The following is a 17,275-nucleotide window of genomic DNA, read 5'->3' as shown; positions in this document are numbered from 1 at the left end:
GTCCCGAACAGTATAGGGAAAGTAATGACGTATGTAGAAATTTAAAGGCATTATTTGTCCGATTAATTGCCCTATGGGCGTCAATGTTGCATTCTCAAGCAATGCAAACTTCTACAAACTCGCAGTTATTCATTTTCCCTCGTGAAAGCAAGTCTTGGTCAGAACAGCTGCGCAGTGAAGTAGCTTGTTTAATACACTAGTATACTTTTGCCTTATTACCGTTTTGTTTCGAAAGTGTTGGGCTGAAATTGCTTTTATATCGTCAATAAACTGATGATGCCATTAGGCGAAATATATATTCCAAGATTTATCGACTGATCTCGTTACATGGAAAATACTTTCCATTCCTAGTTATCGTCAATAAAGGTTTGAAAAGCCTAATGGCCGACAGGCACGCAAACTGATGTTTCTGTGGGCACAGCCTTTAAGTTGTTTATTTCGCAGTGGGGCGCAGATGGTATAGTGTCCGGGCAACAATTATTAATTATCGGAGGTAATAAAATACTCCTGACAGTGCACGCCCTAGCTCGAGCCAGGTCGTACAAATCAATTTATCGTTCAACATCTTGCGCAATACTTCAGCACGTGTCGTTGCTGTGCGTCCTGCTGTAGGCCGGATGTAAAGTGCCTGCTATTCCGGTGCAATTCAAGAACGCGGTGCACACGCGAATGCAAAGTGGAAAAACAACCTCCTCTTTCTGCTGCGTCAACTCTGACGCTTGGTAAGCTTTTGTGACGTATTGTCCTGTGGACGATTACGTCATCTGAAGTCGGCACAAACATGATTTCGAAATCTAATCACATGAAAAACGTATTTGATGGTTTCATTTTTTGTTCATTGGAGGCCAGAACGCGAAAAACTGGTCAGAGAAGGAAAAAACTTGTCACAACGCAATACAAAACTAATAAATTATAGACAGTGCGCCAGCGGATCGGCGCTAAACGAACAAAACAAACATTTATAACTGCACTGAGGCAATTTAGCAATCACCAAACCACTACTGACATACTAGTGAATATACGTTGGAAGTTCTTTTCATGCTTCCGTTCCAGCAGATGCGAAAGAAAAAAACATTCCAACTACATTGGACCAAGTTAAGTGCACCTAACGTGGGTTTTCAAAAGAGTTTTGTAAAGTTAGTAATTCTAAATTACCAGCAATGTATTAATACGTATTCTTCATTTTATTCCGAAATATATGTTAGCGTTCAGGCTATCTACAAAACTTGCGTAAAAACCCACTTTTGGCACAATGACACAAGATTTGGGGCAGAGAGAGGCTCAGTCACAGTTGGCAGTCTAATACCGCCCAAATGGGCCAAGCACACAAACAGTCATGCTAAAACACTCAGCAACAAATATTCTGAGGGATTGGTTCGTGGTGTGAACACAAAGCAGTCCCACAGCATCAAAATAAAACACCGAGAAAGTACTAAAGAAGAGGCTACATACGTTGCGGAGGCAAGGTATATAAATAAAAGACAGACACAGGCGACATTTCACATAAATACAAAAAGAACACATCGACTTCTCGTTGTAACATCGAACGTTTAGCTGCTTGGAATCTTTGGTGGCAAGGCTTAGGGTACCCCTAACCTTAAGTAACAAACAAAGAGCACAACATTCAGCTGCATTTGCAAGAGAGTAAGACCATATCGGACATGTTAATAAACTTGTACGAGCCGTTCTTGTAGTACATGATCGTCAGGGGATCTAGATCTTTCGCTGTACAGCAAGGCGCCGATGAGGCCTGGGGGTTCATCGACTTGTAGAGAGTCAGTATTGTGGCGTATTGCGTGTCGCTGCTCCACATAAACGGGCATGCACCACCACAGAAGTTTGCTTTGTAGCCAGTCGGAGCGTGGACCCAGTTCCATCCGAGGTCCTTGCGAAAATCGATGTACAATTCACGGAGACAGCAATTGGTGTCGGAGGCCTTGCGACGGAAGCAGAAATCTGCGTCCAACGCTCTCTTTCGTCTCCTGTTTGAACTCTGTGATGCCTCTAGTGTGGGATGTCGGACCATAATAACCAGGTGGGGATTAAACTCCTTTCCCATTTCTCGGTCCGCCGTGGCGCCAGCATCACTGTCCCCGCGGGATTTGGAAATTTTTGTTGAGCCTAAGTGAGAAATAACATTTATTTACATCCAATGAGAAGGTGCCAATTCAAATGTTACGTGAACTACTTTAAAACCGTAAAACATACTTGGACCAGTAATTTAACTAACATACATGGTTAAAAGCATTTCAAACATGCTTTCTATAATTCAAAGCTCCCACAAAGGACCTGACATTTTATCACAATTGATCCACGTCACTGGAAACGTCAGTTTTTCAACCTTTGTAAATATATTTGTGGCTCGTTGGCATTTTTAGGCGGAAATAAGAAATATGAAATGTCCTTGTTTGATGTTATTTGACCTAATTTCAACCCCCCACTGAAGGGCCTCCCAATGCAGTTTTCTGAATGTCAGTTAATCTACGCTGTAGGTCGCACGTACACAGAAAGGTCTGAGACCAGCCAGCCAGGGCAGAGAACTGAGATTTGAATTACTTTCTTTTCTGAGTCATTTGCCGCCCATGGGTGGTCGTTTAGCGCGTAACACAAGCTGTGGACTGTTATCACACGGCAAGACATCAGTAAACATCGTTTCTGGGTTAAGTGGAACGTGTGTCACACGGAGAGTTAGCCCACAGAAAGGCGAGTAATGGCCGGTAGCTGGGCGTTCTTGTCTTACCTGCAAATGTCACATCCAATTTGCGGGTGATCCCACGGTTGGCAGCTCGCTTCATGGTTGAAGGCGGTTCTTCATTCGAACAAGGAACCGTCAATTCGAGGCCTTGATTCAAGTCTGAGTGCAAATAGGTGGATGTTATGAGTGGCGGTAAACTGAATACACAATGCGATAACCGACATTTTGCGGTCGATTATCTATTTGTTGGGATACAGTTGCCGCGCGGGTTCTGTATTTCCACTTATTGATGCTCAGGAAACATTACATAAAGAAGAACAGTTAAAAGAGGTTGCTCGCCATCACGCTACGCTGCTAAGTCGGCAAGGCGCTGTGTATTTAGGATGTCCTGTCTACGTCATCACACGATTACCGCGCGGTTTTGCGGGATTGCGGTCCAATTAACCTAATGAATGCTCTGGGCGAATTGACGTGTTCGTGGCAAGGCGCTACACGGGACCAAAAACTAACGTGGGGTGCCTGACAAATGTAAACCGGTAAAGGTGATTACGCAACGATTTGATTCTACCTAACCATACAAGGGTTACCTTGTATTCATGATGAGGTCGTGCTACTGTTTCAATCAAGAGTTCTGAAAACGAAACTAACAATTACCCCTCTAGTAACAAAGCATGCCCAAACATGGTGAGATGGCTGGATACAGCTGTAAGATGGCGCCTGTACGTCCGCTGGAAGTATCTGAATTTATTATTACCACAAAACATATTGGCAACTTTACAAACGAACTTGATTGAACAAACTTGACCTAATTGTTTAGGAAATGTTTGACATATTTACAACCGGTAGGGTCGACTCGATATGTCCAATTTTATGAACGTCAGAACCATTATTGCTCGTAAAAAACGAAAAATGGACTTTTCCAACTTGTCCATTCCGGGAATTGGTTGGTTTCTATGCATAGCCTGGGAGATTTTTCGCTGCCTGGGGAAAATTTGGGCACTGCATGTTGGCAAATGACTGACAGCTGCATTGCCTTGTAGCAAGCAGAGAAAACAACAAGGGTGTAGCTAGCGAGTGTGTGTCGTTTGATTTCGAGTGGCAAGTGATCTTGTTGCAATTTTCACATGCCCCGAGCCACTTCAATCGCAGATGCCCTGAAGCTTTAGTATAAACTGCGGTGACAAACACAACACCGTGAGTAGCGCTTGGGTTCTACTGTCACACCCGCCACCTCTCAGGTGTTAGCCTTGCCAAACCGCAGCGCTCGCCGGTGAACTTGTTATCGCCGCGGTCGAACTTAAGCATGCGTGACACCTGCTGCAGGACGTTTGGAAAGTGGCGCAAAACCCGGAGGATCAGATTGCTAACCTCGTTCGCCCAATTGGGCAAAGATTTCTCAAGGAACGCGCTGTGAGTTTTGAAATCCCGCGACAGTTAGCTTAGATAAGCATCAATTATTGTAGCTACATTGCTCGGCGGGCACAGACCTTTTACTTGTGCGCAATTGTTATCTTGGGACATCGCACCTCCCTGGAGTATTTACATTAGGCAAGCGTCGGCCCATGCATAGACTGATGTGTTCTATTACGGGCGCATTTAAAGGTCTACCGACCGCTATAAGTTTAAGTGACAGGCTTATGAGTTAACAGGGCACTTTGCAGCGAAACATTCCCCTAGTCAAACAATCGCGGGGGCACGATCTGTGCAATGCAATTAGGGTGCTTTAATTCGTTCTGTGGGAACCACCTGTTGGGCCAGCATCTCAAGTTTCCTTTGTGCGGCGAATTAGTCAAGACCTCGCGTGGTTAGTTTGGGTAGGAACCGATATCGATCCTTGCGTAATGAAACCAATACAGAATTTTAACGTAGGGCAATTCTTGCGCGCTATCGCCCTTCAATCAGCACCGTCGCCTGACGAGACGTGAGTGACTGGTTCTGGAACGCAAAGTTAGGATTGCGCACACGAAGGGGTCAAACCCCGGTGACCGCGAGGGCGAGAGTATTTTGACGAATCACCGCTCCAATACTGTCAAAAATGCCCTGCGTCCCTGTTTGTACAATTCATTAGGCTGACACTCGTAAGAAATCAGCAATTCTCGATCTACTGAGGTCTTCCAGAGCAAAGAAAAACCAGATCGCCGTCATGTTAAACCTCCTCGTGGGCGCAATGATGATGACAGACGCAAAAATAGAAGCCGCGTCACAAAAGGCGCCTTGTGGGACCGCCATGACGAACACGTCGTCATAGCCTTTTCCCGTGGCGCAGAAGAATCGCGCGTGCCCGTTAAAAAGTAGCCATCGTGTGACGCCGCAACCAAGGTCTCCCACGGCGAGGGGCCTTTTGAAGTGCCGGTTTACTGCGCAGCACCGGAAAACCAAAGACATTGTTTGCACCTTTGTGCGACTTTGATTGCCACCTAAACTTCATTAACCGTGTTGTCGCGCAGGAGACCGCAATGACGTCATAGCGGTTGCCCCCCCTGAATAGGTTAAGCTTAAAACCGCAGTATAGCCCAGTGATAGCTTGAAAAGCAATTTGCGTCCACGTGTCGATTTCTAAGGACGCAATTTGGCCGCAGTGTATTTGTGGGTTTATCGTGATCTACGATCTCCGCTTTGTCCAGAAATTATCCGGAGACGGATGATTCCTGAAATAAAGTTTATTGCCATCCGACCGCAGTCCCCTGTGCGGCCGATCGATCACGGGGGTGCGTATTCCAAGCGGCACATGGCAATTTGCAGCAAAGCCGTTCTCCTACCCTGGCCTAATGGCTGTGTTGTTATCTGTGGCCTATCGCATATGTCGAGGCGGTCGCAGCGCGGTCTGCCCTTCGAGCACATCGGGAGTAGCGTTTGTCCCAATTCCAAACTTCCAGCTGCACTTAAAATGCGCGGGGACGGCCGTGGGACTTTGACCTCGACCAATCACAAAGTGCCTGAGAAGTGAGGATATTCAAATAGGCGCGATTTATTTTTAAACTCTATACATTTCCTGGCACGGTGCGGAACCAACACCTGTGCCGATGACATAGGAACTCGTTAAAAACCTCGCCTTTGTCCAAAGTTTACAGCTCACAGCGTTTTCAAGCGGTAACAAACGTCGCAATGGATGTAACAATAGGGCGGTGGCTGACAGGTGTTCACCGCGTGTGTGTTCCCAACCTAATCCGATAAGCTTACAAAACGTCTTGTTGATCAGCGTGGCACATCAATCCTTAACAAACAAAGCGCCAAGTGCATGGGTTTCCCGAGCCAAGCTGACAACACACCAGTGTCCGGAGAGGAGCGTGTGAATTTCAGCTGCTTCGTACCGCGGGACGTTTAAAATGATCGATTCTCATGCACTGAGATGACAGTACCCTTCACCCTGCTGTAAACCGTATTTGGAGTCAATTTTCCAGCTTTCAGTCGCGCTTAGCACACAGTGTGATCGAGTTTCACATAATTTGTATATAGTAGACCGATATAGCGGCGCTAAATGCGATCCTTTAGTCGACCAATATTCACAAATCGCAATGAATTGAGCTCCCGCAAATGAAAAGCCAATTCACTTCAGTTAGCTATGCGATTGATGTTACTTACTGGGAAACTGAATCCATTGACGGACGGAAGATGTGACGTCAAAGGTAATCCAACCCTCATTGGCTGTATCCATCAGTTGCATGTGAAGAAAACTTTTGGTTGGAGATTGGCCATCTTTTTGCGGCGACGAAAGGTGATAGAGCTCCACCTTTGTATAGGGGGAATTCGTTACATAAAGGAATGTAAACCACTTGATACATTTGTATTGCGCACGCAATAAATATCGTTTTCAGCCTCCACGAAACACTCGTTACAATACCAAGTTTCAACACCCCATAAAGATGTTCGGAATTAAATACTGTATTCGAATAACATAGCTCTTTAATTTTCAAGCATTTTTATTGATTAATTGTAACGCAGGATTTAAAACTAATTTTGCTATATTTCGTGCCAGTAAATCTAAAAAATACCCAACGTTGAACCGGAAGTATTTGCACAACGGCGTGAATATAAACTTAGTGATTTATTTTACAAATCGGCCAACCTGTTCTTTCATGCCGTCAGCGGTGCTTGGAACCTGGTAGACTCGAAGTGATGCTGTCACAATCGTGTCAGGATCCAACTCAGTTTGCGTCAGATCGAAGTCGAAAAACTCCGAGACACCTTGCTGACTTTTTTGGTACTTGTAACGGGCTGAAATAAAAGTGATTACATATAAAAAGCTTTAAATTAAAACAGGGTAAAATTGCAAAAAGTTGCTTATCACTCTTTTGGGTTAGAAGAGGGCAAGAAGAAAATTTACAGAAAAAGTTCGTCTTATATTTTTAGATTTTGTCCCACATGTGCAGGTGCATGGAGAAATCACGTCATTGGCTCACGGAAGGCGTTGACGGAAATGACTAATGGCGAGTCGGTGGCTGGACCCGGGTAAACTTGACCCGCGCCCACTTATACGCACCGGGCCTGTCTGTTAACGCTTGTTCCGACTGCGCACTTCCAATGTGCAAACGTCACGGGAAGTGCCCTGGCGCCGTGCAAAGGTAAACGTGCATGACTACAGGGGTATAGGGGTGTGAGCGACGTATTTCCGTAAGCGGCAGGAAACACGACCTTTGCGGCAAATTGGGTCCAGTGGTGTCAGGCAAGCTCACACGAAAATGAAAATTGGGATCAAGTGCTTTCGGGGGCGACGGACGCGACTAATCGTCAAGTGTCAACAAACTTACAATCGACCGCTACTCGCCCCTCCAGCTGTTCGCTTTTGTTTGGGTGTGCCCCCTTTCATGTCAGCTCTGCAGCGCGGTGTGTTTTCCAGTTCCATACGAAGACCGAAGTGTCGCGAGGTCCAAAGGTAAGACACCTGGCACTATGATACAACGCGCGATTTTCCCACGTAAGAAACAGTGTTGTCTTTGATTCTGATGTGTGGCGGCGGCGTTAACAAGCAGAATCGCGGGCCACGCTTTGGCGACTCACAAAGGCCATTAATCATCACTGAATTACGTCGCTCCGTACCGCGCCCGTCTTTCGTAAATCGTGGGAGGGTGTGATACCCTTCTGATCTTCAGTTGGTTCTAATTGGTTGACAATACACAAGACACTGACACAGAATAGGTTTTCGTTTCTTTTTTAGGTTTACCGCCGATCTTACGATTTTGTTCAAACGCCTACTAAAGCCAAGCCATAAATCACGAGTTGGCTGTGGAGTTATTTACGGGTGGCAAAATCAGTATATGGAATGCTTGGATGTCGTGACAAAACATCACACATGCACATATAAAGCATAGTGCGATGCGGAATTACCGCGACATGGTATTTGTTCCAAATACAAGCAACGCGCGTGCCCCGATTGTCATAGAGCGGAACAATTGAAAGCTGTTACTCTCGCCAACAATCAGTTATCGATGATCTGAAAGTCCGATTGTTTGTGACGTTTTTATGACTTGCAGCCACTTGGTCTGCATTGAAACAATCTAGGACACTTGCCATGCCGCTATTCGAGCTTTGGTGGAGCCTATGCGATTGCGAAAGGTGACTTGATGCTATCTGAGGCTATCAGTCGGCGCGCGAAATGTTTCTTCATTTTTATTGGTACCGCAGAACGCAAGTTCAAAAGGTGATTCCATAATTAAACGAGGCTCTTCAGGTTATCGCTCGATCTGCCCAACAGGACGATGGGTTGTTTTTCTGCTTCATTGGCCGCTTGCAGGGATTTCGCAAAAGAGGAGGGACCATAGCAGTTTATCTTGCGCTGTGCGAAACTTGGGAACAATGGACACTACACAACTGCGCGGCGTTTCCTAGTGGCTCAACGAGTGCTTACAATTACGGGACCTCCTGTCTCACCAGTCGCGCTTCACAACAAATTTGAAAACGGAAGGCAAGAGCAGTTGCATAAACAAATCAGTATCCTGGAAAGCGGTGACAAAAAGCTTTTAGCACGAAGTTAAAATAGAGTTAGGGCCAGATTTGTTACTCACACACTAACTCCAGATGCTGCACTTCTGTACCACACTTGTTTGTAACTTTGACCACAAAAGGAAATTACGCAACAATGATAGAACATAACTTAAAGCCTTATTGTGCTGTACACGCAATACAGTTTTATTTTTAGCGATTGTTTAGTCTAACTAGCGCCCACGTCATGTTATCGTCGTTATCTTGATGCGCCTGACTGATTTTTAACCCCAAATGTCAAACCCACTAAAGCGTAACACCATTGTAAGCGCCAATAACTCACTTTCAGTAGCGACCCCATTGGACTCTTTGCCCCCGTTTTTGGTGAAGTTGTTTTAGTTCTAACCGCAGCGCACGCGTTTGTTGAAATTTGTGGTCGTGTTTTGTACAGTAGCCGCATTTCAAACACAAGGGGCGTGGTGACTTGTGACACTTGAAAACTGGGTCAAAACAAAACTTTCCACCACAAGTTGCCACTGGGCCGTGATGCGATTGCGCCACTTTTCCAGTGTTTTGCTAAGGTAAAGCCTAAACCCCCAAAGTAGCTGTTTACTTGTAGGCTTAAGGGCCTTTGAGCAATTTTGGTGCAATCAACCATGTAAAAATGGTTGAACATAAACCTAAACAATTCTAGCTTGGAAAAGAGAAATTTGGAATGATTTATCTTTCCGGAGTACTAAAATGCTTGAAATATATTTATTATTTTTACTTAGCATTCCTAATTTACCACACAACATAGAAAAATGACAAATATAAACCAAACTTACGCGCTGTGGATCCGGCAATGGTGGAAGTCGTCTGGGTGGGGTTTTTCATGTACACGGTTGTAATGTCCTGGGCGTAGTAGTTGTCTTCGGGTTCCAGGCATTCCTCACGTTTTTTGCGTGCCTGTTCCAGAACAAAGTCTCTGGTGCGATTGTACATTGCCTCAATTTCCACCGTCATGCTATCAGGGGGCGGCTGCTCGTCTGTGGGTAAGTGGGTGAATCCAAGTTTGCTTAGGATCTGCCCGCGGACCGCGTCAATTCGTCGTTTGCGCATTTTATCATAGTCTACACCGCAGCCAGAGGCGGTTGGCGACTCGTGCAGAAGCAGAACCACTACGAGCAGCGGACAACAAACGCATTTCCATGCAGACCATGAACGTCCGTCTCTTCGACAAAGCGTTTGACGCATGTTTGAACACAGTTTGATCTTGATAAGACCTTCAAGTCGATACAATTTTCGCACAAAGGCTTGCTTTACTACTGAACGCTGCACGAGATTCACAGTGCACCTAGCATAAGAAAACAGAAAGGTTAATTAAAGCTCTTCGCTCTCTCTCCAGCCGCAGTTTGCCCATCTGCAACCTTTCACTACGCAACCGCGCCTTCCCGCTGTCAGGAAGAACTCCCGATTTTATACGAGCCTGGCGGCTACCTTCTTTCCATAGTCGGCGTGTGTAACTGCGGAGAGAGAAATGTTTTTTCACCCGAGCCGATGGACAGAGTCAGTTCAGCGTTCTCTTCGTGCACGGGAATTGCGTGCGAGATCGGTGAACCCCTTCAGTAAAATCGCAGATGCCCTGAACTGAACATATTTAGGCATATTGGCTATCGACCAGACAACTCCTAACGGTTCGACATTCACACCAAGTACTATAAGGCAGTTTTATTGTATCTGGCCTCACATTTTGGTGCCTGGAATATGCAGAGGCTCACGTAGTTTCTAATCTCAGCACATTCCTTGTGTAAGTTAGACTTCGTGCCCGCAGAAGTTTTTCTTTCACATTAAGCATACACATCTACATGACGCATATGATTGCTCTGAAATCAAATCCGCTTCTGTGGTTCTAATACTGATTTATATATTGCGCAAAAGCGCCCTTGGGCAGGGATCGTAGATTTATAAAAGCGCAGATAAAGATTAAGCGTGTTTAACATTTTCTAGTTTGAATAAACTAAAGGCGCAAATGCAAAGCAACCAAAAGGCCCTTTCCAATACAAATACAAACACACAGACAATCTTAAACGCAGATGAAAAAGGCTGTAAATAGTAACAAATTAGCGTTACAATATAAGGATTTTTATGAAGATAAGCATTCGGTCGTGTTTCAATCAACCATGAAAGTATAGTTCAGGTTCAACGGGTACAAATAGATTCACACTTTTCATGGGTATTTTTCAACCACTGCATAGCAATTTTACGCCAATTTCGTTGATGTATCGGTTTAAAGCGATATTGAAAATTACACCGCTTATTGTAGACTTCCTACGTCAACGGTAAACTATATCATGAAAGAAAAGGCAACGAAATGCAAATTGCCTTAAAGTCCAGACTAGATCCTTGCATTAGGTTATTTTCCATCTTATAACAACGGAAGTGTGGTGAAAAATATTAGAATAAAGGTGATAATTAAAACGTATTTGTGCGGTTTTGCTGAGCCATCAATATTACCGAAAAGTCTATAAACGCCACATAGCACAATGTTATTGCCTGCGCGTTAAGTTTAGTGGTTTCTTTTCACGGACGGATGTATCATCACATGCAGAACTTTCTGTTCCGAAACCCCAGAAGTTCAGCGGAGGTTGCGTCTAGTCGCTGTTTGCTTTGCACAGTTGAATCACAAGCTGGGAAAGCCTCATGGACGGGTGTTGCTTGCAACTATAGGCTATCTCATATTCAAGCAGCGGCGACCGCAATTGAAGGGCGCAATTGAACACACTTTCGAGCAAATGAAAACAGATCTAATTGCAGTCGGCGCGACTGGCTCCCGTAACGTAAGTATTCAGTAATTAATGTAAGAGGACGCTGCATAAATGCGTCTAAGTGGATGTGACATCGCAGGGTTTATCGTGCCACCGGGGGCAAAGGCCAGGATAACAAAGGGACCAGTAACACTTCTTAAGGCGAATACATATAGTTTGAAGTGGCTCCCGGCGACACCACGACCGGTTGCTGGAGAGGCTACCCACTCCAATATTAAGCCACATAATGCGGTCCATTTATCCCCGGCAGCAGCGGGTCGCAAATCGGCAGGCGTCGTGACAGGACGTTCCCACACTTGCACGTCCAATCCTTACACCTGATACTGATTAAATTTCTACTGGAAATCGCTTTTTCCCCGCCCTTGCCGCCTTACTGACTGCATCAACATTTGGTCAACTAATTCCCTCCTGCAAATCTGGGATTTCAGTCCAATTTAAAATTGGCTCCGACCGCAAACGATGAACCTATCACAAGCACTTGCACACGTAAGCGTCAAATCTCCAATTAGGGTAGCGTCATTGTAAAACAACATTAAATGTGTTGACCATTTCTTACTAGCTATAGAATTAAAATGTGTTTACCATTTCTTACAAGCACTATATATAGTGAAACCAAAAAGTTTTAGCAACAATTACAGCTTCCAATAGGCTATATCCAACAAACCACTTCCCTTAAGTTAAACATGGGTAAAACCCTACAAGTCACTATCTTTTTAATGAAAAGGGGCAGGTATCTAAGCCATTATTATGTAAACACTGCAAGCACCGAAGTGATATAAACTGAATTCACTCAAACTAGTCCAAATACCACCCAATAAATAAAGAAAAACGTCTTCTGTATTCTGATCAAAAATCACTACACAATCAGAAAGTATCGCTCGTCATTTGAAACACCCCTGATCCGCGTAACATGAGCTATTACACTCTTTCAATGAGCACTTGTCCAATATTCACCTCATTCCATCTTAGTAGGCGCTAAATACAGTATTTAAGTGACCACACGCCCGATTAATCGAGCGATCTCGCGCAAAACGCTGCCATCTTGTCGCTGGAAATTGGTGGCTGGACTTGAGCCTAATTAGAAAATTGCCAGTTGCTGTGTGTTGATGTGACGATTGAACACGATCCCCAAGTTTCCAGCATACACCCATTGAGACTACGTATTGCTTGAAGCTACTGATTAAAACTGGAACTTGTATTTGTCATGTGGTATTGTGAAACAACATGTTTTTCGATTTGCCACGCCCTTGAGGTTGTTCTGCTGTATTTGCATTTCAGCTTCTCAGCAGATTGTACAACAAAACAGCTGTAAAATAAACTATCTGAAACAAAGGCTTCATTCTGTAGCAAGTGCTGCTTGAAAATACGCGGTTACCACGTCATACCAAAAGGATAATGAAGACGCAAAAACATCCGCTAAAAAGCGTTGCTACCAACTACGAAAAACATAACATTTGTAAAGTCATATATTTGCCTATTTCGCGCTTAGTTTATTTGACCAACTGGTATTCTACTTTCCTTAATAAATTAATTCACGAATTCAGTCGAAATTTTACTGCATAAAGCAAAACTCAAAAACTTTTAAGACCATCATACAGAAGACACTACATAGTCTTGCGAATTTGTGAGTATAACTCAACGGCGAATAATTTAGCTGCAAACCATCGACTGTTGCCAGCCAACAGAATATCTGTTACGCACGAGTAGACACGATATACATCAGCGTAACAGGCATGTGACGACCCAAATTGTCCGATTGATTAAAGCAACAGATATACACGGACCTCCATGTTCAAACACGCAAGAGATGCTTTACGATTCAAAGTAAGATAATTTTGCCAAACGTCAAATGCAGAAAATTAAACCAACGTGATATTTGGTGTTAGCACAGCAACACCATATTATCATCGAAGAGATCTGAATAACTTACATAGCTGCGTTTTGATTTTGTAGTAACATTGGCACAAGTTTAACCCAAATTATCCCAGCGTTATGTCTCAAAAAGAATAATTATTTAGTTAATTATACTTTTGTTATCATTTATTCATCACAATTATTCGCAGAAAATACCGGTATTGCTGTTTAGGCGAACTATAGAATGAAATGATGTCAAGATGTTTTTTCTAAAATAAAATCTCCCGCTACAATTTTAATTAAGGCTTTATACACCAGGTAATCATAACTTCAAAGTTTAATTACGGGCATAAATACATTGCAAAAAGTACCTAACATTGGTGTTTACAATACTATTTTGCAATAGTAGTCTATTTAAATTTAATGAAGCAACTTCGGCAATATATCAATTTTTACAATTTGCTCCTAAATTAACCTATTATTTACATTATTGATGCAATTAAGCATATATTTATAGTTTGCGTTGAAAAAAACTAAACAATTTCATAATCTCCACTTAAGTTCACAGACATTACTTACACCATTTATAACAATCATTTTTGTCTCAATTATAGGTTTGTGCGTAATGAGTTTTTGTTTTATATACCACGGTGCATCGCAGTGTTTAGACAGTGTTTTTCATGTTGCACAACGTCAACATACAAAACAAGTATGGTAGTAAAAGTTCAATGCTTTGTCAAACAAAGAAAGTTTGCAAAGAGATTTTTGTTTGAGAAAAGTCGCCCACAATGGGGAACCACTTGTTCCCTACATAAATTGTAAACGGACTTCTATTAGGGGGTTACTTTTCGCAATATCTCATTTAGTTAAGTTACGAATCGTCCAATTCATGAGCCATAGAGATGGAAATACCCAGTTCAGAAGAGACGACAACCAAAATCGTCTTCGAGTTCACACGACCTACGAGAAACACAAAGCGTTTCCGAACACTGGGTGTTTGATCGTGTGAGTAAAGTTCCCCTAGATTGTTGTTATGTCATCGTTTCACCATCGGCCCTCCCCCGCCTATGACGCAATGTTTACTGAGAAAATCACCCAAGTGGCGTTTATTGCTTTTCTGTTCGCCTCGCACCAATGGCTAAATCTTTTCGCTCGCTGCGGCGGTCGAGATTATAACAGCGAGTTTTTGATGCTCGACGCAGCGGCGAAATTCGAGAAAGTCTTGATTTTATCGTGGTGGTGCAAGACAAAGCGGTCGCTAGTTGCGGCTTGACAAGCAGTCCCACGCAATCCGGGTTCTCTTTCCAGAAAGTCGGTTTTAGACCACGGCCTAAGCAAACCGAAAAAGTGTTACGTCACCGGTCGCGGTAACTGCGATTGACATTTACTGCCAGTGAGCAAAGTGTTTTGTTGAAACTGAAGCCTTTATATGAGCTGTCTTGGTTTGTGAGACAACAGGTGTGACAAACATCACTTCAATGAACATCGTAAATTACGGAAGGCACATATTCCTTAAATGGCGAATATTTATGTTTACGACGGCGTTTGTTGAGTTTCTCGCATAGCAATAGCATGTGGTCACATACAGTAAACAAACATAAAGAAGTCAACAGAACTTATAAATTTCCCACGGTAGTGACGTCACAAATAATTAACAACCATGCCTTAAAATGAAGATAACGTCACCCCGCCAGGCCGCAAACACAGATAAAAAATTATCGTCAAAACAGACCATCTAACTTGCGTTGGTAAAATGTAAAGATGCTGCAATAGAATGAGTTTTTAGTCGGGAACCCAGTCTATAACCAGAAGCCTCTCAAGATTTCTTATGGTCTTCCTGAAAAATTCTTTGGAAGCAAGTGAAATTATTGGTTCGTGCCGAAATTTTGCAACGCGAAGGAATAAATTATTCTGGAAATGCCCCAGTCTTTAACTTTGCAAGTTTGGTAACCTTACCATGACCTCATTTCCGAGTTCTCGCTTTAACGTCAATCACCCGTATAGCAGCCATTGTTGGCAGTTTACATTAGTGCTTACGTGAGCAGGAAACAGCAATAAACACGTTTTCGATACGCACAATTGCTCCACAAGTAACATAGAACGGATGGGATGGCAGGAAAATTAGCCAACGGAAAAACAAAGCACCGCAAATAGGACAACATGAAACAAAGCCACTGGGAACTTTTCTTTTGCATTCAGGATATATGGGCCGTGTCGTGCTTATGTAAGAGGTTCGTGATGCTTTCACAACGACGGATTAGATGCAAAGGTACCGGCGTTGCACCTACGCAGATTTCGCGTGCAAATGCAAAGACATCGTGGCTGAGATTCCTTTCAATTCCGTTGGGTCGTTCAAAGTTTTTATAAATGCAATACATTGCCAGCACGACCAGGGAGCTAATTGCAAGTAACCGTCGGAATGGGCTTTGTACCTAGTGGAGTGTGTTTACAAAACGTGAGCGTTCCGTGCACGAGCAGGAAGTCACGAAAATGGAATGGCCGGACGACCAGACCAACGTGCATCTAAATGTCGGAAACGGACTAAATACTTGAAACTCTAGCGCAACCTGGTGACAGGACCCAGATACGCTAACAGCTGGGTTTGGGCGATGATTTGTAAACTTGGAAGTAGGATGTAACGTCAAATTTGGTTGCTTTCTGTTTTGCTTTTTTGCCTTTTTCTGTTCCTGTTCTTAATAGACAAATCGTTTTATAGAAAGGAGTAAAACTATCGTCCTTAACAGTTGCTACCGCACGTGCAAACAATCTTAAATACCACAAAAAACACCCTCGTTGAAACAATTAGGTGTAAGGGCACCTAAGATGTAAGTTTAACTGTTTTTAAAGCGTTATTTCTTTCGTAAAAACAAGGTTACAAATCACTCGCCGCTAGATGACACTTGTGAGCTGCTTTGGATATTGTGATGACGCCGGCGGCGATATGGTGTATTCATCGCTGCCAATTTCACCACCTGCAATGCCTTGCTGGTTTCAAAAGTAATCCTACACCAGCAAAAATAGCGCAAACCAAAACGTTTGTGCAATAAATAGCCGTTGTGCCAAAAAACATTCGTTACATAGGACACCTGAGATGGGTGTTTTTTCAGTTAAATTGTTGTGTTGACTTGCTGTCAACAGTGTACACACAAATTGGCAAACATATCTGCGGTGCTAGCATCATGTAGGAAAATGACTTCATGGCATCTTACAGTCAATATTTGACATGTTTACCTCTCATACTTTGGAAGCCGTGTCTTCAGATTACAGAAAACTATGTTATTTCATTGGTAAAAACCAGACCACTACAAACAAGTGACCAATGACCACTAAAGAGGTCGGTCAGCTTTGTTTTGGGCCGCACAGTCGGGGATTTGATTTCAAACTAGATTACGCTTACCTTTCCCAAGCGACTTGTTTGTGTTGAAACCGATATGATGACAGTCTATTTGTTCCTCGTTTATTCCACAACAATCGGCCTTTTTCGCTCTAAGTATGGCGCGCGCCAGCATTTTGCAAATTTGCGTTTTTCAAAGAACTCGACAAGCGTTGGTGAAGTTCGGCGGAGATTTCGTAGTGGGCTTGTCGCGGCGCTTGTAGTTTCGTGTGCTAGCTGCTTACCTCAACCGGTGAAACGGAAGCGGGCCGTCTGATCGAGCGAGGCGTCGGCCAAGGCAGACGAGAATGGCGAACAAGTTACGAGACGAGAAAAAGTAGAGTGTTGGTCGTCTGTTGAAGATGCGCGTACTCCATCGACTGACATGTAGACAGTGCGCTTCAATGCATACTTTGTGTAATAGCGACTGCGAGCTGTAGGGCAGACAACCACAAGATTTCGTCTTTTGTTGCTTGTTTTTTTGCGCTGAAAATAGGTGTTTTAGAAACAAGTCTATTGTCAGTGCAGCTGAGACCGTGCTTGCCACTCACTTGAGACATTTGTCAAACACAAGTGGCAGTACTGCTGTGCAACTGGGCAGATCTGATAGGATATCGCAGTTCAAAA

The 17,275-nt window shown here is 43.7% G+C and overlaps 1 protein-coding gene across 1 annotated transcript; it reads right to left on the bottom strand.

Moving 5' to 3' along the window:
* Window positions 1-810: 810 nt before the first annotated feature.
* On the bottom strand, window positions 811-17,214 carry LOC145227178 (transforming growth factor beta-2 proprotein-like). Its single transcript, XM_080092343.1, has 6 exons — window positions 16,673-17,214; window positions 9,442-9,950; window positions 6,762-6,910; window positions 6,278-6,425; window positions 2,741-2,854; window positions 811-2,121 (listed from the first exon to the last, which is right to left on the bottom strand). The coding sequence occupies exons 2-6, from the start codon at window positions 9,848-9,850 to the stop codon at window positions 1,625-1,627; spliced, it is 1,317 nt and encodes a 438-aa protein (XP_079948469.1). The 5' UTR covers window positions 9,851-9,950; window positions 16,673-17,214; the 3' UTR covers window positions 811-1,624.
* Between the last annotated feature and the right edge of the window lie 61 nt (window positions 17,215-17,275).

This window comes from Phallusia mammillata, chromosome 1 (assembly GCF_965637545.1).
Source record: "Phallusia mammillata chromosome 1, kaPhaMamm4.hap1.1, whole genome shotgun sequence".
Lineage (NCBI taxonomy): Eukaryota > Metazoa > Chordata > Ascidiacea > Phlebobranchia > Ascidiidae > Phallusia > Phallusia mammillata.
Note: the sequence above shows the minus strand (reverse complement) of the source record. Positions and strands in the feature narration are given on the sequence as shown.